The sequence below is a fragment of the Zootoca vivipara genome, chromosome 5 (genome assembly GCF_965207765.1).
Source record: "Zootoca vivipara chromosome 5, rZooViv2.hap1.1, whole genome shotgun sequence".
Lineage (NCBI taxonomy): Eukaryota > Metazoa > Chordata > Lepidosauria > Squamata > Lacertidae > Zootoca > Zootoca vivipara.
This window is the reverse complement of record NC_142588.1, coordinates 3457490-3481850: the sequence shown is the minus strand read 5'-3', so window position 1 is coordinate 3481850 and position 24361 is coordinate 3457490. Positions and strand designations below refer to the sequence as shown.

At 43.9% G+C, this 24361-nt stretch overlaps 1 protein-coding gene across 1 annotated transcript; it reads left to right on the top strand.

The window, feature by feature from the left end:
- The first annotated feature begins 1835 nt into the window (after positions 1-1835).
- MRPS35 (mitochondrial ribosomal protein S35) lies at positions 1836-23540 on the top strand. Its single transcript, XM_035138137.3, has 8 exons — positions 1836-1977; positions 4530-4582; positions 5192-5359; positions 7554-7614; positions 7859-7998; positions 11986-12095; positions 12877-12946; positions 23142-23540. The coding sequence occupies exons 1-8, from the start codon at positions 1845-1847 to the stop codon at positions 23418-23420; spliced, it is 1014 nt and encodes a 337-aa protein (XP_034994028.1). The 5' UTR covers positions 1836-1844; the 3' UTR covers positions 23421-23540.
- Positions 23541-24361: the final 821 nt, after the last annotated feature.

The following is a 24361-nucleotide window of genomic DNA, read 5'->3' as shown; positions in this document are numbered from 1 at the left end:
TTGCACCAGCATTCCTAATCACAAGTACAGATTCTACATGTGTACAACTGTCCTTTCTCACATCCTACCCAACAAATGGAATTAGAGCCCCCGGATCCTAAACATGCTTGCACCAGTGGGAATAGGATTTGGTCCCCAAGGATGACAGATCGGTGACACCTAGCTTTTTATCTCCTCAGAAAGTTAACACGTTACAGTAGGTACAGATATAAGCCTACTTTGCTAAACTCTGAAACTGCAGCTTGTGGTCTGCTAATATTTGCTGTTTGGGTTTTCTTAGTGAATAAGTACTAGTACAGTGAACTAAAATTTCTAAACTTTAGAAGGGATTTCTGGTTCTCTCTTGTATTTTCAGTAGGTACCACAAACATGCTGCGTGGTCTTTTCAGTGCATCAGTGAGCCTGGTTTAAACACAAATATGTGCATAAGCTGAAGCCAGAATTTGACATCCAGTGAGAAATGAGGTTTTTTGATCTCATATTTGGTACAAAGCTGAGGGATTTGCAACAGAGAAATGGCAAGTATATGGCAGTGTGGAATTCTTCCTCCCTGTGCTATCCACACAGACGCATGGCAAGGGGGTGCGATGGGGGCGGGCCACCCCGGGTGCCACCCTGCAGGGGGGTGACACTTGGCGCCCCTCCCGCCGCGACTCCCAAGCCGTCGAGCCCCGACGCCCGGTAAAAAGCCTCGCTCCTGCTCGGCGCGCACTTTGCTTCTTCCTGCTCAGGCGCCTGCCCCTCGCCTCTGCCCGTCTGAGCAGGAAGAAGCAAAGCATGTGCTGAGCAGGAGCAAGGCTTTATACCGGGCAGCAGGGCAACAGCGCCTCCCAAGCTGCGCAGTAAAAAACCTCGCTCCGCAGCTTGATCATGGTTTGCCGGTGCCGGCGCTCCAACGCCATACAGACGGTGCTGGGATCTGCTGCAGCCAGCAACCCACTACGCAGCGCGCGACGCTACGTAGCAACGCCTCGCCCCTAGGTGCACGTCAGGTTTGCTGCTCCAGGTGGTGGAGCGGCTTCCTACGCGTCTGACCCCACCATTCCTCAAAGCCTGGTCTCTGAACAGGGCTAGGGGGAAACTGTTGGGCAGAGGGGTTACAGGGGAAAAGAAGCTGCCTCATAGCTGTGCATGATGGTGCATTATGCATTTCCAAGCACAAACCTTATCTCTGCTTATTGTTCACCCTTTTTATTTGGAACCTCTTGGGTGGAAGCGCCAGGCCACCTTCTTCCTCCAGAGCAGCCCTTGGAGGGAGCTCCCTCCCTGGATGTCCTGTGGGCAGCACTAGAGCAGCCCCCCGCCCACAGGCTCAGGCGCGCACAGGCCGTGACCTGCAAGGCCCAAAGCTTCCTACCTGGGACAGCGATGGCCTTCGAAATAGGCCTGGGGAAGAAGGAGGGAGGCAGGGATCGGGGTTTGTTTTTTGCTATGTATTTTGTTTCCTCACTTTGTATTTTTATGTTGTGACACCCCCACCCCCCCCACCCCGCGATCTCCAGATGAAGGGTGTTCTACAAATCAAATCACCAATAAAATTATAATATATTTTATTCCTACCCCGCCCTTTAGAAATATATGAGGGAGGAAATACCCCACCATTAAACGAATTAAAGCTATCTACCATTAAAAACCTACAATCCTAACCACCACGACAGACGCCTCACAGGTCCGGAGGAGGAGCGACCCTCCGAGGAGGGAAAAGCGCCCAGGCCCCGCCCCCTGCCCCGCATCACGCCACAAACGCGCATGCGCCGCTCCAGGCCCCGAGCCGCCGGAACAGGAAGGAGAAGCGCCAGCGCCGGAAATGGACGTCACGACTCCGCGCAGCGCCCGGTACGAAAATGGCGGCCGCCTGCGGAGGCGCTTCAGGTTCGGGCGCGCTGCTGCTGCTGCTCGGAGGCCGCCTTCTCCGGAGGAGCCGGAACTCCGCTGGCTACTCGACCGCTCGGGCGGCGGCCGGCGGCCGAGGCAAAGGTACGGCCGGACGGCCAGGCCCTCCCTCCCTGGCGGAAAGCCCCGAGGGGCAGCTCCGCCGGTGCCGCTTCTGTTTGGGCGCTGCGAAGGGAGAACCCGGGCGGGGCGGGAGAAGGAGCGGGGCAGTCCCGGTTCAGCCGGAGCGCTTGCAAGTGAGCGGCGCAAATCCGGCGCGTTTCAGGAGGACTTTTAAAAGGGGGGCAAGTTTCCCTGGAAGTGGTGCGCGGGGTGCTGCGAGAACCTAAAGGCCCGCCTCTCCCCTCATGAGCCGACCCTGAGATCATCTTCGGAGGCCCTTCTTCGCCTGCCGCCTCGAGAAGTTCAGAGGGCGGCAACACGAGAACGGGTCTTTTCTGCAGTGGCTCCCCATCTGTGGAATGCTCTCCCAGGGAAGTTCGCCTGGCGCCTTCATTATACACTTTGAGGCGCCAGGCAAAAACGTTCCTTTATCACCAGGCCTTGGGCTCATTAAACAATTTGTGCCCTTTGAAACTGGGGTGGGTGGGTGGCTATTGTTTTTGTTGTCATGCCTTAGACTTGGGTGTTTTTATACTGTAAACTGCTCTGTCATCCTCTGATGAAGGGCGGTATAGAAATTTAATAAACAAAACCTGTCCACAGTTAAAAGGGAATAGGTTTCACTGAAATTGATGTGATTTATTTCAGAGTAAACATAAGTAAACATAAATAACAGATAAAGGTAAAGGGGACCCCTGACCATTAGGTCCAGTCGTGACCAACTCTGGGGTTGCAGTGCTCATCTCGCGTTGTTGGCCGAGGGAGCCGGCATACAGCTTCCAGGTCACGTGGCCAGCATGACTAAGCTGCTTCTGGCAGACCATTTTTACAAATAAAAAAAATATTTTATAAATATATTTTTATTTATTTATTATTTTTATATTCCTAAATAAAGTTTTTTTATTTTAAATTATAGGACCCTATTTGTCTGTTTCAAAATCTAAAAGCTAAGGGGAGAGGGGAGGCAATAGGAACTAAGGGGAATTGAGACTTGGTAGGAATGTGGATTCTTGAAGGGTCAGCACTAGTGGATAGGCTTTTTAAAATACCTTTAAAGGAGACTAGATGGAATCTAGTGGGAGAGAATTCTAAGCAGAAAGGGCTGAAGTATAATGTCTAGATATTGGCACCCCCAAACTCGGCCCTTCAGATGTTTTGGGACTACAAATCCCATCATCCCTAGCTAACAAGACCAGTGGTCAGGGATGGTGGGAATTGTAGTTCCAAAACATCTGGATGGCCAAGTTTGGGGATGCCTGATCTAGACAAAGACTAGAAGCATGGGAACAAGCAGTTGCATGAGGAAAACCAGAACTAAGAAGTGGCAAGCCTGTGAAAGGGCATAAGAGCCTTCCAAATTCAGCATCCTGTTGCAACTTTCAGAAATTGCTACTGAGAGAATGCTGCCTTGAAATGAAGGTTTCATTTGGTCACCATGGTAAAGCTATTATAGCAGACTTCACTAAATTAAATCTATCATATCCTTGTTTATTAACACTATCTTACATGGTTTTGATCCTAGCTTGTGAGTGATTTTTACACACAAGATCTGAAAAGAAAGATGCAGTTCTTAAAACTGCCCTGAAAGCCATGTTTCTTCATCCAGATGATGTGTGATGATGAAAGTCCCTTTCACATTTGGAGATTGTGCCTTGCTACAGAGGAATTAGCCTCAGTATTCAGAATGGAGTTTGGAACTGAGGCTTGGCACAGCTTACGTGTTTTAGATCTGGGTGGTGGTGGTGTTATTTAGTCGTGTCCAACTCTTCGTGAACCCATGGACCAGAGCACGCCAGTGTACCATGGGTGTACCCTCACATTAAGCAGTAAGAACAGAGACTGCATGCCCAATCTAGGGAATGGCATCTAATGCATCTCTTTTAAATCAGAACCAGTGAAGGCGGTGAAGGTCCTGTGTGAGTGCCTGGAGGCGGTTGGAGGATGGATGGCGGCTAACAGATTGAGTTGAATCCTGACAAGACTAAAGTACTGTTTTGGGGGGCCAGTGGGCAGGTGGGTGTGGGGGACTCCCTGGTCCTGAATGGGGTCACTGTGCCCCTGAAGGACCAGGTGCGCAGCCTGGGAGTCATTTGGACTCACAGCTGTCCATGGAGCCACAGGTTAATTCTGTGTCCAGGGCGGCTGTCTATCAGCTCCATCTGGTACGCAGGCTGAGACCCTACCTGCACGCAGACTGTCTCGCCAGGCTATTTGTTGGAAGCCGCCCAGAGTGGTGGGGGAAACCCGGCCAGATGGGCGGGGTAATAATAATAATAATAATAATAATAATAATAATAATAATAATAATTCTTTCATTTATGGTTCTCTGTATCTGACAATAAACTGATTATGTTAGCATTATGCCACAACACAGCTGTGCCTACCTATCTGATATGAAGGGTTTTTTATGCTGCTGGTTTAAGTATTAACTAAACTTTAAGATTCTTTCTTCCAGCTTGTTATTTGAATAATAGTATTTGCACATATGCAGTAATGTTAAATAAAATAAGATATTTTTTCTGAAATATTAATAGGTGCCTTGGTACAAAGAGGAAGGACCTCACAAAATGACAAATACTGGAGAGAGGTAAGAAACTCAGGATTCATGTGGATTACATTTTAAGCCTATGGGATCTTAATCTGTTTCAGCATACTGACAACTGTCATTTCTTCCAAAGATGTAACCCTGAAATTAAAACTCTATGAAAGAACTAGGATTCTCACAAGCGCAGGTTTAAATATGTAGTATTGTGCTTATTGTAGGCTCCCACCTACTAAGCAAGCACTTTTAAGTGTTAGTTACATGTGATATACCACAATTACAAAATTACCGGTAAGTCATTAGGTATTTCAGAAAAGGCCCTCCAGAAAGCAGTTTATATCAGTTCTTATTCAGCTACAGCCAAATAATTACTATAAATGAATTTTTGGTTATGTGAATTGCTTTGTCCTTGCTAATAAGTTAGGTTGAGAGCTAGTAACTGATCCAAGTCAATGCTTTGACCTTTATGGCTCAACAGGGATTTGAGCCAGGTTTAATCCAGTTGGAGTCTAAAACTCATGTGTCATATTATATGACTCATATAAGGGGAGAGCATCTGTCTCGAAAAACTGATCAATGTTAAAGCATATCTTTTCATAAAAAATAGAATTGTCTCACATTTTAAACTTTACTTTCGTTTGAAATTTGTATTAGACTGCAGCTCCCAGAACTGAGAAGATGGAGGTTCATCAGGATTGGACCAGTGTGTATCCTGTTGCAGCTGCTTTTAAACCTTCCTGTGTGCCCCTTCCTCTTCGAATGGGCTACCCAGTGAAAAGGGGTGTACCTCCAGTAAAAGAAGGGAACCTGGAACTCTTGAAGGTACAGTTGTATCCTGCTATTTCAAAGACACTGGGTTTTTCCAGTGTAGAATGTAGTTGAAGGAAACAGATATACAGTATAGTAGTCTTGTGCTTTCATCACAAGTTATTTATATATAAAAAAATTTATATACTGCTAATAAAAAACAATTCAGAACGGTTCCAAACAATTGTATGTAAAACCGTGCCATGAAAGTCATAAAATAGTTAATATCAGAAGTTAACTAATTACTGTGGAAGGATGTACTCTTAATTGCCTGCACACTGAGTGCCAGTGTGGTGTAGTGGTTAAGAGTGGTAGACTCATAATCTAGTGAACCGGGTTTGCGTCTCCGCTCCTCCACATGCAGCTACTGGGTGACCTTGGGGTAGTCACACTTCTCTAAAGTTTCTCAGCCCCACTCACCTCACAAAGTGTTTGTTGTGGGGGAGGAAGGGTAAGGAGAATGTTAGCCGCTTTGAGACTCCTTTGGGTATTGATAAAGCGGAATATCAAATCCAAACTCTTCTTCTTCTTCTTCTTCTTCTTCTTCTTCTTCTTCTTCTTCTTCTTCTTCTTCTTCTTCTTCTTCTTTTTCTTCTTCTTCTTCTTCTTCTTCTTCTTCTTCACTAGCCCGATGAAGTAGAAAGGTTTTCAGCAGGTGTTTTAAAGTTGAAACAGAAGGCACCTACCATAGTACTTGACTGATGATACTGAAGTCTGTTTCTTGTCGTCAAATGAGTCTTGCCGGCTTGGGGAATGACCAGCAATGTTCCTGCAGATGATGTCAGTAATTGAACTGGGGTTTCAGCTATTTAAGCAGTTCCTGAGACACCCTGGACCTTAGTTGTTTAAGACTTGTGCGTTAATGCAAGGACCCTGAACCTGTCTCGGTAGTTGATGGGTAGACAGTGCAGATGCTTCAACCATTTTCTTAAGCAGATGTCCCCATCAGCCAACTGACCACGACATTCAACACTGACCCTGGTGGATCAGATGAAACTGGTAAAAGGCACTCCTAGTCACAGAGGATACTTGGGTCTCTAGTGACAGATGTTTCCAGGAGGACCTCCAAGCTATGCAGGTGCTCCTTCAGAGGAAGTGCAACCCCATCCAGAACAGGCCGAACAGGTAACCTGTCATGCCTCTTTCCCAAACATAGGAACAACCCACCCAAAGAGCCTCCATCTTCCAAGGATGTGTGCACTATTTGGTGGTCCTCATCCAGTCCACAACTATTTTCAGACACCCAATTCTGAGCTTTCACAGTCTCTCATTGTTCATATGTTATGGAGAAGTAGAGCATACTGGTGACACCTTGCTCTTAAACTCCCAATGACCCCACAATATAGATGTTAAATTGCACTGTAGAAAGGATAGTACAGTACCCTGTGGAATCCCATAGCACAATTGCTAGGGTTTGAGGAGCACTTATCCAGTGCTGTTGTCTGAACACACCCCTGAAGATACAAAAGCACTGTAATGTGGTGCATTCAGAACCCATCTCACTGAATAGGATCAGGAGGATGCCATGGTCAGTGATATCAAAAGCTGACAGATTGAGCAGAAGTAACAGTCACATTCCCCTGTCCCTGTATCCTTGAATCTCCACAGCATTTAACTGAAATGGACTCCATATATCTTTTCCTGAGGCTGGGAGCCTTTACAGAAGAGAGATTATTCCCTGCCCCAGTTGCATAATGTTAAGTGCCTTGTAACAGAAAACTTTGCTCTTTTCCTTCGATTTCCTATTAAATAGCTTACTTTAATATTGGTATAAAGCTGTTATTCAACAATGTCAAGGGGATACTGCAATGCCACCCCACAAATACATACTCTGTCTTGGACTGGTATGCCCTCAGATTTCTATAGTTGAACTATTCCATCTGTTCAAAACAGCTGAAGCTATGCTATACTGTGGGTTTTTTTCATATCCATATTGGACTTTTATACCTTCTGACCAATGCACAATCCTTGGGGAAAAAGCAAGTTGTGTTAACTGCTTCTGCATATAAATTAACTGTTGTACTATTAAAATAATGCTGTAAAAAGCAAGTGTAGTTATGCCTATATGACACTTGGGTGGTCAGGTAGCTTCTAGTGGGCTAGTAAGTATTTCACTTATTGCTTAGCAATACTGAATGAATCATTTGTCCTCATTTAGATGTTTTACATTATGTATTAGATTTAGACTATGAGTTACATCTTATTTCAGATCCCCAATTTTTTGCATCTGACACCAGTTGCCATCAGAAAGCACTGTGCTGCTCTTAAAGGTAAGTTTCAGATCTCTTTCATTGATTAAAAAAATAGGTGGAAGGCAACACTAGCAGGCTTAAACTTGATTAAAGAAAGAGGTGAGGGCCAGGAATTTGTAAACAGTCATGCCTCTGATTGGCATATTCACATCATATTCCACTTTAATTACCTGGAAAGGGATGAAGTTCTTAATACGTTTTTCCAAAAGTAGCTATTGCCAGAATGATTGCTGTGATCTTGCTTCCACTGCTCACTTTTCAGACTTCTGCACAGAGTGGCCAGCTGATGTTGATAATGATGAGAAATGTATGCAGCACTTTCCCATTGAAGTTGACACAGTAGATTACATTTCAGCAGGCCCATCTGTTCGCAATCCTAAAGCAAGGGTGGTGACCCTAACAGTAAGTAAACTACAGAAGTAACTTCATTTTTAACATAGGGCTCTTAAAACAAGTTCATTTGGTTTGATTACAAAGCAGGCAAAAATTAAACTTGCTGTTACTGAAAGAGAATGTACAAGAACTGTTTGCACTGATGAAGCAATTAATTTAAGAAATGAAGAACCATTCATTTGCTTCATTTCTTGGCACAAAATCCAGTAACATCTGATGGTATTTGATTCAAGTGCTGTAAGCTTTACTTGAGTAATGGTCAAGTTAGATGCCTATTTTGAATATTGAACAAAGCATTAGGAGAGAGAGATAATGAATCTATAAGGCCATATTTTTTTCAGCCATTTTTGTGTGTGAGGTCATTCATTTAATATTGTCCCATCAGTATTCAAGATACTGCATAAGCAGAAATGACTTTGCCCAAGCCACTTAGTATAAGGCAACTTCCTGTGTTCCAGAGTCAAACTACTGCTCCATCTAGCTCAGTATTGTTCACACTGACTGGCAGCCGTTCTCCAGGTTCCAGACAGGATGTGTTTCCAGCCTGGAGATTATGGATATTGAACGTGGAACCTTTAGCTTGCAAGGCAGACACTCTGCTACTGCACTGTGACCCTTCCCCACTTAAAACCTAAAGGAGGGAAAATGAGGGTTGGTGGAGGCTAGGATTTGAGAAGCTTGGAGCACATTTTGCTTTTGTAAAAAAAGCCATTTCATTTGCATTTTCAGTCATCTCTAAAATAACTTTGTAAGGTAGATGGCAATATTTGTATGACAAGATACTGTTAAAATCATGTCCTACTGTCCAAGCCAATGTTTTACTTTATGCAGTTAACAAACTGTATAAAAACCATGTACTTTTTTATAGAGGTATATTTCGAAACAGGCTGCATATAATGTTGATTATTAAACATGCAGCAACCTGCCATATGGCTTTTCCTAGCACTTATGATCAAATGAGACATGATTGATAATCCTGTCTTCTGGTGGTGTCCTGTTAATCCTTTGTCAACATAATCTGTCGGGAGGAATGGGACAGGGAGAGGTTTGAAGGTGAAAAGCAGATGGTATCGAGACTGTTTTGAATGGGGGCCACAGCACAGTTCTCGCTGGACTGATGAAACTGTGTCTGGGCTAGACCATTTCAAATTGCATGTGAGATTTGCATGATGGAATGCTCCTCCATACAAAAACCAAACCCCTCCCTGCACATTAAAAAAAGCTTATATGGAACAAAGTGTCTAGTCTCGCTGCGTGGTGAAGTTTCCTTCAGTATGAAGGACATACGGAGGCTTATTGTGTCCATGCTTTATTGGTTTACATTTGAAATGCCAAATGTTGTCTGGAAAAGGTATATAAACCCAGAGCACTGATGCTCTGGGGCTCAGTTTTTAGGAAGTATCCTCTGAGTCACTGCTTGCTGTCAGCAAACAAATTACTTTACTTTTCTCTATTGCTGCGTGGTGAAGTTTCCTTCCGCCTGGGAGTCCCATTCTGGGCTGCTACATTCTAGCCTTCCCTCTGATGTGCTTGTCCCATTATGTGTGCCCCCCCCCCCCCGGCTCAAGTGATAGGGCTCAGCTTCCCAGCCATGTGTTTGCCACTCCAGTGAGACCTTGGTGACCTGGGAGGATCTGTGTACATCTAGTGTGTGGCAACATTGCCATGACAGAATCTGTAACTTTCAAATGTTCAGAAAATCGATTTATTTAAATATTTAACATGGTCTACAAAATAGCTAATCTTCAAATCATGAATGCATAACCAAATAAGAAGACACATGATACCATCAGTCAGTAAACTGGCCCATTCCATTCAACCCCAGCAAGGGCAAGTAAACTGGAGCAGCTAAAAAAAACAACCAACAACAACAGGCAGGGGGCATCTTTTTCTGAAACGCCAGCAGGGAAGAGGTGGAATTAACTTAACAGGAGGAAGTTCAAGAGACTTGGTGCCACTATTAAAATGCTCTTACACACACAAATACACATAAAGTTTCAAAGAACAAGTGTACTTGCAGCAAGAGCCCAAAGAAAATCTTTAATTTACCCACACATTCATATGGGAGAAGACAGTCCTTTAAGTTTTCCAAGACAATCTAAGGCAGTGGTGACTAGCTCTTTTCGGCTCATCAGATTTGCAGATGACACCAAACTGTAGCTACTGCCACAGAAGACAGAATCGGGATTCAAGTTGATCTTAACAGATTGGAAAACTGGGCCAACAAAATGAATTTCAATAGGGACAAATGTAAGGTTCTGCACTTAGGCAGGAAGTACCAGATGCACAAATATAAGATGAAAGACATTTGGCTAACTAGCAGTATATGTGAAAGGGGTTTAGGGGTCCTGGTGGACCATAAGCTTCACATGAGTCAGTAGTGTGATGCAGCAGCAAAAATGTGAATGCTATTCTAGGCTGCATCCACAGAAATCTAGTGTCCAGATCAAGGGAAGGGTTAGTACCACTCTATACTGTCTTGGTCAGACCTCACCTAGACTCCTGCGTCCAGTTCTGGGCACCACAATTTAAGGATGATATTTACAAGCTGGAACATGTGCAGAAGAGGGCAACCAATAAACTCAAGGGTCTGGAATCCAAGCCTTATGAGGAATGTTTGAGGGAGTTGGGTTGCTGCAACCTTTCTTCATAGATCATTTTGGTTGCCCTTTTCTGAACCTTTTCCTAGTATCCTCTTATCCATACACCTGTTGACACTCAAAAGACACTCACACTCGTGAGACAGGACTTGTAGTCTTAGCATGGAACCTAACGAAATGGTAGAATTCTGAATAGTACTACTTCAGACCACAGAGGTGGCAAGGAGCCTCATTTTTAAAGCACCTGAAATAAAAAGTTCCCTGAGTGTAGTAAACTAGCACTTTGGGAGAAGGCCGGGGTAATGTGTCTTCCTGATGTAGTAGTTTGCTACATTCAGGGAACTTTTTATCTAGGGAAATTTTCAAAGATACTGTATTATTTTCCCTAGCTCATACTTACTGTTTGAAGTGGTAGTGTTCTGAATTCTTCTGCCTTAATGCAATATACTGTGTAGCAAGTTTCTTAAGTCTTAACACAATATAGCAAACTAATATTGCACCTGAGCACTACTTTGAGCTTTTGTTAGTTTAACATGTTCTTAATCCTTTGCTTGAAGATAGTTCTTACACTGAGCAGCTCAAGTCTGGTTTGAGTCACAAAATTTAATTTGTCCTTTATTTATTCTTCAGTTAGGATTTTCTTTCTAGCACTTGGCTTTTTAAAAGCCTCTTAGTGCTCTTTCTGAGACTTTCCTCCCTTGGTTTTTCAACCCTTAAATAAATATAATCTTTGCTTTTTCCATTAAGATTCTTTACTGGCCTTGTTTCTGCTGATTGAGAAATAGTAGAATTAGATCCAAATTTTCCCATAGCTTATTTCTAAGGATTTATAAGGATCATGCTGGGGTACTGCATGTCAGCATAGTCTCAACTTTGATTTTAAAAAAGGAAAGCAATGGCTGTAATAATGTGCTGTAAAATATATGGAGATGCCTGAATAAGGTTTCCAGTGACTAGGGTCAAGGTGTTAATGCTGTGCATAGCCTTGTGCATAGTGCCAACACTAGCAAAATCAGAAGAAATGATGAAGTTAAACGTATGTCAGTCTCCTGGTTCTGTGCTCAACTTTTGAGGACTTGAATCTAAAAGACACCTGTGATGTATTTGTGTGTGTGTGTGTGTGTCATAGCTGCCAAGTTTTCCCTTATCTCGTGAGGAAGCCTATTCAGCATAAGGGAAAATCCCTTTAAAAAAGGGATAACTTGGCAGCTATGGTGTGTGTGTGGTTTGCATGAAGTCACCTGTTTGAGCTTGGGGCTCATATTCGGCCCTCGTATTTGCGACCTGCAAAACTGAATGCAGTGACAACATGTTTTATGTGCTTTAATGCAATAACTCATTGACCTTTTTTTCTACCCTGAGCATTGAACTTGCTAAGAGACTGATTTCTCTCCAGGTAAAGCTTTCAAGCCTTAACTTGGATGATCATGCAAAGAAGAAGCTCATTAAACTTGTAGGAGAGAGGTACTGCAAGGCCACAGATACCCTTACCATCACAACAGACAGGTATCGTAACATGAGAAAATTGTCTAATGTGGGTCATATGTAAGATAGTCAGGACCCTAGCTGCTAATATCCATTCCTGTCCTACTTAACTCCTACAAGGACTCAAAAATATTGTGCCATATTACAAAGATCCTTGGTTATAATGACTCTTCTACTCTAATCTGGCAAAGGCTTTAGCTATCTTTGTTAGACCTCATTTCTCCCATTTCCTGCTTCAAAATACAAATAAATCAATATGATTAAAATAAGTTTGTGTCCAAAAAAGGTCAACACATTTTGGAAGCTTGTGAGTGAACTAAAGTGCAGTTGTTTGTCTTGCTTCTTATGTTTCTCCTCTGGTCCCTGTGCTATTCAGGAGAGGGCCTCCTGTGGATATGTTCTCATTAAGAGGTCTGTTCTGCTTGCAGTAGGAGCGTGGCCTTTAGCGTGGCAGCAGCTCCCCTTTGGAACTTCCTCCCGTTACACATGAGATAGGCACCACCTCTGTTGTCTTTTGGGCACCTACTGGAGACCACCTCCTTTCAAAGTGAATATTTTCAGTGAAGGTTATCCTAGCCTATATCTGTTTTAGATTTGAAATTGTTTTTCTATATTACATTGTTTTAATGTTTTTATATGTGTTTTTATTGTTAAATCTCTTATTCATTGGAGGCAGTTAATGAATAGTTCTTCAAACTATTCATTCTATAGTTTCCATTTATTTATATGTAAAAAATGTAAGTTTTAAATGGTTAAATATTGGAGAGATGATACCATAGACTTAGTTTTTCATATCTTTCAGGTGTCCTTTAAGAAGACAAAATTATGACTATGGAGTATACCTTCTGACAGTTTTATTCCATGAATCATGGGTAAGAATTGATGCATGACATTTGTGACAGCCAAGCTTGACTTAAAATGTGTAGCATTTGTTTGATTAGATGTTGTTCACAAATAATATGGCTTATTTACATTGATGGTAGAGAGAAATTATTGAACACCTGTACTAATGTGCTTGTGTGTTGGGTCAAAGCTACCATGTTTCTCCAAAAATAAGACACCGCCTTATATTTATTTTTCCTCAAAACAACAACAACACTATGGCTTATTTTCAGGGGATGTCTTATTTTTTAATTAAGTATGGTACAGTTTAACCTACAAGGTTAAACTGCCTATCACTATGTCTTATTTTCGGGGTATGGTTTATATTCCTTGAATGCTTAAAAATCCTGCTATGGCTTATTTTATGGCTACGTCTTATTTTCGGAGAAATGGTATTGTTTTTCACAGATGGTATGTTAATGAATACTCAGTGAAAAACTTTCCATTTTTTTCAAACATTGAGCAAAGTTCCATCTTACAGGTCCTGTTTTTATGTGCACAGATTAAAGGTAAAGGTAAAGGGACCCCTGACCGTTAGGTCCAGTCGTGACCGACTCTGGGGTTGCGCGCTCATCTCGCATTATTGGCCGAGGGAGCCGGCATATAGCTTCCAGGTCATGTGGCCAGCATGACAAAGCCACTTCTGGCAAACCAGAGCAGCACACGGAAACGCCATTTACCTTCCCGCTGTAGCGGTTCCTATTTATCTACTTGCATTTTGACGTGCTTTTGAACTGCTAGGTTGGCAGGAGCTGGGACTGAGCAATGGGAGCTCACCCCGTCACAGGGATTCGAACCGCTGACCTTCTGATCAGCAAGCCCTAGGCTCTGTGGTTTAACCCACAGCGCCACCTTTTTTTATGTGCACAGATTAGTACATGTTAAATGCACCAGAATTGCAACTGGGGCAAGAAAGGGCAGCTGCTCAGTTGTAGAGCATTTGCTTTTCATGCAGGAAATCCCAGGTTCAGTCCCCAGTATGTCCAGGGAGGGCTGGGGAAGACTCTTGCCTGAAACCCTGGAGCCCCTGCCAGACAATACTGAGGCCGATGGACAAATGGACTGACTCAGTATAAGGCAGTTTTCTTTTAGTGGCTCATCTGTGACCCTCAGCTGGACATCAGCTTTCATCATCCCTGGCCATTGGCTACACTGGCTGGGGCTGGTGAGTCCAGCAATATCTGGAGGGTGACAGACTAATGACCCTGCCTGCAGTGGGGCTTCCTGCCAGTGTCTGCTATCAGGAATTGTTGCGCTTCTTTCTGTCTGATATGCACAGATCTGAGGTAAGTGGTAAAGCAGTAGCTCTAGCTTAGTGTTGTACATTGACCATGAGTGAGCCAACATCTTGGGCCTTGGTGGTCTACGGGATTACTATGGAAATCAGTGTGGAGTGCTTAGAGCACTAAGGAAAAATTATGGCTGTTTCAACAGACTATTTGCTTACCTAGATTGTCACATGAAATGATGGCTGTTAGGGACATTTATGTTCCGGTGTTTGTCGACTTGGGAGTGGACTCATCCCAAGCAGCCCCACCCTTAGTCTTTGTGCACAGAATGGGACCACCTGTCAGATGGAGCCTTCAAAGGTTTCCTCACATCCTGGAAAGCCCAATTACGCTGAGTCATGGGTTGTGTGGGAACCTGAGCATGCACAGCTGCACACACAAAAGTTTCCATCCTAACAGGCAGGTGTGCTCTTTGTGCAAAGGTAAAGTGGAGCTCTTGGTGGATCCCCACTCCCTGCTTCCATTTTGACAAACAAAAGTAGCATTGATGCCTGAACAGGTCTATAGCATTCATGAAAATGAGTGGAGGGACATCTGCACTATGATGTCCTTAGTGCTACACAGGCACTAAATACATTTTAATCTGTTTAGGGCACTATGGAAAAGCTGAGGTAGGAAGACTCTTGATTCTGTTTCTTGCCCAGGTATATCTCCTCTCCAATGACCCACCTCTTCCCTCAGTAGTGCTTCAGCGAAAGGGAGAATGAGATATGGGGATGAGGACAGTGAGCTGAGGGAATGAATAACAGCATATTAATGGAGCCCCAGTGTGTTGTGACACTTAGTTGATATGGGGCTTGGCCTCTGGAAGTCCTGTCACTTTACATGAACAGAGTGTCTCCTGTCAGACACCCCAACACTCTTTCCTGCAGTACATTGAAGGAGAAGATAGGCTGTCTTTCAGTGCCAGCGTTTTAATGGTTGATCTTCTCACTAAGGTGCCCTGTATTGAGGAGTCCTGGGAAACAGTGAGAAAACCACTGGTGTTAACTGTTTAACTGTACTTCCTTCAACTGAGGAATTTTTAGAAACATAAACACTAGTGCTTTAGTATTTTGAAAACCTATAAAGTTGGATGAAGGTGAACTGTTCTGTATTTTAATGTTTTGTTGGAAGCCGCCCAGAGTGGCTGGGGGAACCCGGCCAGATGGGTGGGGTATAAATTAATAATAATAGTAATAATAATAATAATAATAATAATAATAATAATAATAATAATTTACCAATTCATAGGTGTCTGTAGCCATTCAGACACTGATTCTACGTATGCTGGAAGCTCAAAGGGGTTATTAATTCCAGATGAACACATCTGTCCTTGGCTCTAGCATTACAGTGGTACCTCTGGTTAAGAACTTGGTTCCGGAGGTCCGTTCTTAACCTGAAACTGTTCTTAACCTGAAGCACAACTTTAGCTAATGGCGCCTCCTGCTGCTGCCGCGCCGCCAGAGCACGATTTCTGTTCTCATCCTGAAGCAAAGTTCTTAACCTGAGCTACTATTTCTGGGTTAGCGGAGTTTGTAACCTGAAGCATCTGTAACCCGAGGTACCACTGTACTCAGTGATGGAAGACTTAGCCATATGATATTGCTTGTGTGAGTGCTTGGTGTGTATTGAATACACACAAGTCCCATACCCTTTTATTACCTTTCAACTTCCACATAAATACTTAATAACCTCATCAGTTGTAATTGTCTTTGATTTCAATGAAAAATGCATGGCCTTCTGCAACACATTGGATTTTTTTCCATGAACGGGTGATCGCTCAGAAGGAAGTGTGTTCAGTAGCATTTTTCGCAACTTCATACAAGTGTTTCTTAATCTTAATTCTTAATCTCTGAAATTTTAAAATAGCAGGGGGGAACTCATCCCTTGGTAAGGACATCAGTACGCTCAGTTTGTCAACAAAATAGGATTTAAACAAAATAATCTGAAAGCAAGTATGTTAGGAGCGTAGGAGCGTAGGATAATCTGAAAGCAAGTATGATAGGAGCGTAGTTAAATCCTTGATTTAACTATGAAACTCACTTTGTGATCTTGGGGTAAATTTGGGCCAAACTAATCAAGACTGTAGGATATTTGTGACCAGATTTCCTATGGGTTTCTTAAAGCTTGAAAACAATTTTGGGTGCCCAAATCAGATCAAGTTTGTATAACAAAGAGCAGAGTTAACTCTTTTCTCCTATGCTATTGTGTTACAAACACAAGATGGTATCTAATCTTAAAAAGGTAAAGGTACCCCTGACCGTTAGGTCCAGTCGTGGACGACTCTGGGGTTGCACGCTCATCTCGCATGACTAAGCCACTTTTGGCGAGCCAGAGCAGTGCATGGAAACGCCGTTTACCTTCCCGCCGGAGCAGTACCTATTTACCTACTTGCACTTGATGTGCTTTGGAACTGCTAGGTGGGCAGGAGCTGGGACCAAGCAACGGGAGCTCATCCCGTCATAGGGATTCGAACCGCCGACCTTCTGATCGTCAAGCCCTAGGCTCTGTGGTTTAGACCACAGCGCAACCCGAAAACAGAACAGTTTCAATTCAAATATAGGTCTAGTAAGAATAGAATTAAGAATATGTAGGTGAGGTATCAAAGATCTAAGACAACATGGTGCAATGGATAGAGCCTTTCCAGCTTGTTCTACTCCCATTGCCGTTAGTTCTGGAAAGCTTTGCTGTTGTTGTTGTTGTTGTTTAGTTGTGTCTGACTCTTTGTGACCCCATAGACCGGCACACCAGGCACTCCTGTCTTCCACTGCCTCCCAAAGTTTGGTCAAACTCATATTGGTAGCTTCGAGAACACTGTCCAACCATCTCGTCCTCTGTCGTCCCCTTCTCCTTGTGCCCTCCATCTTTCCCATCATCAGGGTCTTTTCCAGGGAGTCTTCTTTTCTCATGAGGTGGCCAAAGTATTGGAGCCTCAGCTTCAGGATCTGTCCTTCCAGTGAGCACTCAGGGCTGATTTCTTTAAGAATGGATAGGTTTGATCTTCTTGCAGTCCATGGGACTCTCAAGAGTCTCCTCCACACCATAATTCCAAAGCATCAATTATTCGGTGATCAGCCTTCTTTATAGTCCAGCTCTCACTTCCATACATCACTACTGGGAAAACCATAGCTTTAACTATACGGACCTTTGTCGGCAAGCTGATGTCTCTGCTTTTTAAGATGCTGTCTAGGTTTGTCATTGCTTTTCTTGCAAGAAGCAGGCGTCTTTTAATTTCGTGACTGCTGTCACCATCTGCAGTGATCATGGAACCCAAGAAAGTAAAATCTCTCACTGCCTCCATTTCTTCCCCTTCTATTTGCCAGGAGGTGATGGGACCAGTTGCCATGATCTTGTTTTTTTGTTTTGTTTTGTTTTTTGTTGAGCTTCAGACCATATTTTGCGCTCTCCTCTTTCACCCTCATTAAAAGGTTCTTTAATTCCTCCTCACTTTCTGCCATCAAGGTTGTGTCATCTGCATATCTGAGGTTGTTGATATTTCTTCCGGCAATCTTAATTCCGTCTTGGGATTCATCCAGTCGAGCCTTTCGCATGATGAATTCTGCATATAAGTTAAACAAGCAGGGAGATAATGTACAGCCTTTGTTAGATTAGTTTAAATGCTGTCCTTTACAATGGATGCACGATGTAAGGGGGAGGACTTATAGGGAACAGCCCCCCCCTCATGAGGTCAAGTTCTTCGCAGAGCAGCAAGTCATGTAGCGGATCAGATTATAGGAATCAGGAAGTAGAGAAGGAGGGGAGGGGCTCTGACGGCATGAGAGAGCCTCAACACCGAGTAGAGAAGGAAGCAGCTGGGGAGGAAATGATGGAATTGGCCACTGGAGAGCAGTCAGAAGTACGGCCCTTCTCCCAACGCCTGAATTGAGGCGCACGGCACCCCGTAGGGCGAGAGGGAGGCGCTTTGGGGTTCCCAAGCTGTTGTGTTGGGCACGAAACAGAAAGAAGCCATTGTGAGGTTCTGACTCGGACTGAGCAGACATGTTTTCCAGACTCTTTGCACTGTAAATAAGATGCACAATAAAGACACCTTAAAGACAAAACAAAATAAAAAATCCTTCCAGTAGCACCTTAGAGACCAACTAAGTTTGTCATAGGTATGAGCTTTTGTGTGCATGCACACTTCTTTAGATAAGTGTGCATGCACACGAAAGCTCATACCTATGACAAACTTAGTTGGTCTCTAAGGTGCTACTGGAAGGATTTTTTAATTTTGTTTTGACTGCGTCAGACCAACATGGCTACCTACCTGTAACCTTAAAGACAGAGAGGCGTGGAGCGTCGTTACTCAAGAGTAGCCGCAAGAACCTCTGACACACGACTAAAGAAATCACTTTTCTGTAGTCTATGGATTATCAATAATAGTTAAGTAGGAATAACAGAGAGAGAGGCTGCTGTGGATATTGGCTTTGTTTTTCATAGAATTGTAGAGTTGGAAGGGACCCCGAGCTGAAACTTTCCTGACACATTCTACACATCCTGGTGCTCAGTTCTGATGTGGCTATAGGTGAAAGTGAAAGTGAAATATAGGTGAAAGTGAAAGTGAAATGCTTCCCTTTGGTCTGAAGGGGCTTTTGCATGCAGTCCTGTGAGCATACTTGGAACTCTCTGCACAGTATAATTAATTAATTACTTAATTAGAAACAGGGTTTCCAGTCCTACAGGTGGGGCACACATAGAAGCCCCCTTCAGACTTGCATGTTCAACACACCAAGCTTTGAAAGGAGGTGGTGTGCTGAGGGACGGTGGAGAGGTGGGGCTTGTTTGTATGCCCTCCCTTTCTATGTCCTTTTAACATTACTGAGTTTGAATACCTGAAGAGGGCTGCAGTTTAATAATGAATCTGAGAAAATAGGTGTTCAGATGGTACTGTAACCATATATATCACCTTTCAGCTCTGTCACAATCTTTAAAGTGTCACAATCTTTAAAGTGATGTACAACTTAAAAATAAAATAATCCAAAATAAAAACACAGAACTTTAGCAAAGCAACATGTAAGCTATTAAAATGTAAAACCAGAAATGCTGCTAATACCTGTGGCACAAAACTCTACATTTCACATCTTAATCATGGTGCACCAAAGGCTTGGGAGAACATAGGAGTGTTAAATTTGCATTGAAATATAGGCACCATCAGCTATAGAGATGGAATTCTGAAGTCTGGGAGCTGCAATAAAAAAGACCTTGTCTTGACTAAGTATCCCTTTCATTTCTAAGGGGGGTGGCTCAGCACATTCTTCATATTGGTATTCCTTCTAAAATGCCCCAGATTGCAGCTATTTAGCGCTTTAGAAAGCAAAAACCAGCATTTTGACCTATGGAGATAAACTGGCTGCTAGGGAAGATTTTTAGATGCTGGACAAATGTGATTGACTTTACAAAATTAACAGGCAGAGACATTTTGAACCTGCTGAAGGTTCTGAGCAGTATGCAGATGCATCGCTGAATAAAACATAGTAGATCATGATCAAAGCATGGGAAAGTTTGAAAGGATCACGTTTTCTCTGGGACAGCGATAGTGCAGCTAAAAAGATAAATTGTGCAACCCACAATAAGTCCAGATCTAAAAGAACTCCCTCCCCTCAAGCTGCATACCTGATCTTTTACCGTAGAATAAGTGCACCTTCACCCATAGTAGACTGAAAGCAAATTCCACATAACCTAATAATAGTATGACTACCTTGCCTGGTTTGAGCTTCAGCTCATTGGTCCCTGGCCAGACTGTTAGAGATTCCAGGCGCCAGTATTATCCCCTGCCTTATCTGGGTTAGATGGAAAAGAAAGAGAATTGGATGTCATTGGCATACTAATGAGACCTCACTCCAAACCTCCAAATGACCTTGCTTGCAGTCTCAAGTAGATCTGCCTTCCCCAAGCTGATATCCTCCACCTGTTTGGGACTACAGCTTTTAGCATCCTTAACCATTGGCCCTGCTAGCCAGAGTTTATGGGAGTTGTAGTCCAAAATGTCTGCAGGGCACCTGGTTGGGGAAAAGGGAGGTTAAACTATGTTGGGGAAAAGATGAAACCCTGTGAAAACTGACAGCAACTGTGGCATGGGGTATCAAACAACCCTCCCAAAGTTGCTTGCTAGATAAAAATGAAGTCACTACAAAACAACGCCTCTAGTTCCGACAGCGGAGAGACTTGAAACGGTCAAAAAACAGGACAACAGACTTGCCTGTATGAGAGACTTAGAGAGGAGCAGTCTCACTTCTGTTGTCCAGGCAGCTGGAACCACTCTGGGACAGTGTTAGATACTTCCTGATTTCAAGAAGTTAATAGCTAGGGCAGGTGCTGGCTTTCCTTGTCACGTGGGGATACCTTTGAAGGTAACTTGGAAACTACAGCTAATCCAGAATGTGGCAGCTAGACCATAGCTGCCAAGTTATCCCTTTTTTAAAGGGATTTTCCCTTACGCTGAATAGGCTTCCTCGTGAGAAAAGGGAAAACTTGGCAGCTATGAGCTAGACTGGTGACTGGGAGTGGCTGCTGAGATCTTATAACACTGGTCGTATGTTTCTGAGCACAATCCAGAGTGTTGGTGCTGACCCTGAAAGCCCTAAACGGCCTCGGTCCAGTATACCTGAAGGAGCGTCTCCACCCCAATCATTCTGCCTGGACACCGAGGGCCTTCTGGCAGTTCCCTCACTGTGAGATGTGAGGTTACAGGGAACCAGCCAGAGGGCCTGTGGTGCCCATCCTGTGGAACACTCTCCCATCCGATGTCAAGGAAATAAACAACTATCTGACTTGTAGAAGACATCTGAAGGCAGCCCTGTGATGTTTTATTATGTTTTTCTATGTGTTGGAAGCCGTTCTGGGGCAACCCTGCTGGATCAGAACAGAGGCTCGTCTAGCCCAGCTTCCTGTTTTCACAGTGGCCCCCAGTGGAGTATTGGACACCCAAAAGCAGGTCCTGTCTAGTAGTGCTGATATACAGGCTGCTCTTCTGTTACTTTGTCACGTTTTTATTCCACTCATCCTGCAAAAAATTCCTTGTGTATGGCTGCTTCCAATTTAACATCTCAACAAACCTATGAGATTTAAGCCAAGCTGGGAAGGTGATTTGTTTGAGGTCAGTCCAGCTGCTGCACCTCACATCAGCATCCTGTGGAGAAACCACGTTGGGCAGCGATAAGGATTCCTGCAGAGCTTCCGTGTGGCTTTTGCTTTTTTCTTTTGTGCCATGTACTAATTCCCCGGAGAGTGCTTGTTGGATTCGTGCTGTGGCACTGAATTTCTCCTTATGCCAAAACTCGAAATGTTGATGGTTTGCTGCCACCCAGTGGCAAAACAAACATTTCCCATTTGCAGAGATTACTACCGTAAATATGCCGCATGTTCTTAATGTACAGTGAATGGGTGCAGAATAGCAGAGATATTCTCAGATAGCTACCAGGTTTAGCTCTTCCTATAAAGTTACATACTGTACTCATGTAGGAAATAACTGTGTGCAAGTACAGTTCAAGGGTGTGGCCCACACACAGTGGTCATAATGGCTCCATGGAAGGCTTTTGACTTGAACATAGTTTTTAAATATTTAATTGGTAATCTACTAAGGCATTAGTTTGGCGGCTATGGGAGTTAAGGTCATACCTAGTTTTGTGACGATTTTGGTTCTGGCATGTTCCTGTAGGTCAGAAGCAATGGCAGAAGGTTATTCTCAGCTATGTTGTAGAACAGGGGTCCCCAGACTACGGCCCCCGGGCCGGATGCGGCTCAATTGGCCTCCCAATCTGTCCCGCGAGGACCCCCGCCGCCCGCTACCGCCGCCCGCTCTTACAGCGCGCGGTGCGGCGGCGATCTTCAAAATCGGCAAAAAATCGCCGAAAATCCTTTGTGCACATGCATATGGGCCTCTCCCGACCCAGAAGAGGTCATTTCCGATGCACTTCCGGGTCGGGGGAGGCCCATACGCATGCGCACAAGCGATTTTCGGCGATTTTTTCCGACCGTGTGCATGTGCGCATGCGAACGGGCGCACACTCCCTCGCCCTCCGGCCCGCTGCGCGCGCACTCCCCTGCCCTCCGGCCCGCCGCACGGTCGGCGCGGCGGGCACCGGCCCGAAGCCTGGTAAGTCTGGGGACCCCTGTTGTAGAACATCCTAACCTTTTATAATTGTAAGATGTACATCTATCTTAGGCTGGGCTCAACTCAATATTAAGTTGAGAATGGGTGAGGAAATTTTAGCAATTTTCTGCTGTGAGTTTTTGTTACCAACCCTTTGGGACAGGGTGGGATCTAAATCTAAAACAACAAAAAATTCAGTCAGTTAATGCATATTTGGTCAATTGGCTTTTTCTAAGATAACTGATCAGTTAATTTTTCAGCTAATAAGTATGCTGTATTGAGATAGCTATAGATAGTTGCAATATGTTTAATACATCTGTTTTTTCAGAAGGAAAACCTTTTAAAGAAGTCCTTACCTAAAGATAAGTGTGTGCAGTGGTGTGGAGGCAGGATGCAGTAATAGCTGATATGCAAACACTTCCATTTTGAAAAAGACCAGTGGATTTTATCTCACCTTCAGGGAGTGCATCCCCTTTGTCTTTTTCTGTGAGAAACCCCTGTGTGCTTGTCATAGAATCCCTGCATTTTGCAAAGGATTCTAGAGTGCACACATTTCCAGAGCCTTGACTAGGACTTTTACACCTCTGCATGAATGGAGTGTGCATCCTTTTGGCTGCACATTGTGATTAAATGGTCATACAAAGGTGCTTGTCTACCATTAGTGACCTTCCTAAGTGAGAAACTTCTAAAACGCTTCCAAGGAACATCAGGTTACCTGAAATGCTATTCCTAGAGCTACTGCTCTGGGCCACTGAGTACTATGACTGTGGTATTAAACTTAGTCCTTCACCTTTTCCACTAAAAACTTATTTTTCCTTTCAGAAAACAGAAGAGTGGGAAAAAGAAAAGACGGAGGCTGACATGGAGGAATACATCTGGGAGAACAGCGCCTCTGAGAAGAATGCTTTGGAGACACTGCTTCGAATACGAGCAGGTGACAAAACGGAAGAAGTCAGCAGGCAGGAGCTTCTTGCCTCACAACAAATTCTGGCCTACAGAAAGTCGGTGGTTGAATTGAAAAATGAAGGAGAAACAGATGAGAACCTTTCGAACTATAAAAATTCTGTCAGGAGACTACTAAACATGAGTGAATTGCAGTAAAGAGAATATTTCAGGCACCACAGGCCCATGAAGATGTACATCATAAAGTTCAGTGGATCCAATTTAAACCTTCCTACTTTCAGCCTGCATTCCCTCCAAATAAAAATACACTATCCCAGAGCACTGACTAGCTTGACCACAGTTACTCTGTCTTCTCTTCTCCAGTAGTTGGATGTTCAAGGGATCAGCAGGATTGCATTCACCCTGCAAATAAATCTGCAGTTGTGTAGCTTTCATGGAAGCCTTGTTTCAGCCTTACATGTCTATAACTGCATACAGAACGTAGAATCAGAGTTGGAAGGGAACCTGAGGATCATCTAGTCCAAACCCCTGCAATGCAGGAATGTTCCTTATGTTCCTTATGTGGATGGAACCTGCAACCTTGGCGTTATCAGCACCAGGCTCCAACCAGCTGAAATGAAAACCTGTGCAAAAGCCTAGAGCCGAGGGGGGGTGGGGATTTCAGTGCCCCCAGTGACTGATTTAGTGATCAGTGTTACACTGGATCCTGTCAAAAAATAATAGCACAATAGCTGTCTTTCCTGGAAAGACTTTAAAACCACACACACACACACAATTTGGGGTAGGTTTCAGTTGCCGTATCTGGTAAAAATTGCAGAAGTGTTTTTCTCTCAGCAGAGGGAAAGGGAGTGTCAAACAGGCACAGACATTTTTTTGCAGGTAAAACGTGGCTGCTTGACAATGTAGTATTCTCGGGTCTTTGTCTTGAGAGCGTGTAGTGGCAGATTATGCCCTAAGGACTGCATTTTTATCTTTTGAAACAAGCTGCTGCTTTCTGCGTTTAAGTTAAGCAGCAGAAGGCCACCGTCTCCCCAGTGAAAAAGATCAACTTTAGGGGCTGAAAGTACCAGGACAGGGTTGCCAATGGCTTTGGGGAAATGGCACCTGCAACTCTCTGAATCACTAACAAAAACATGGGA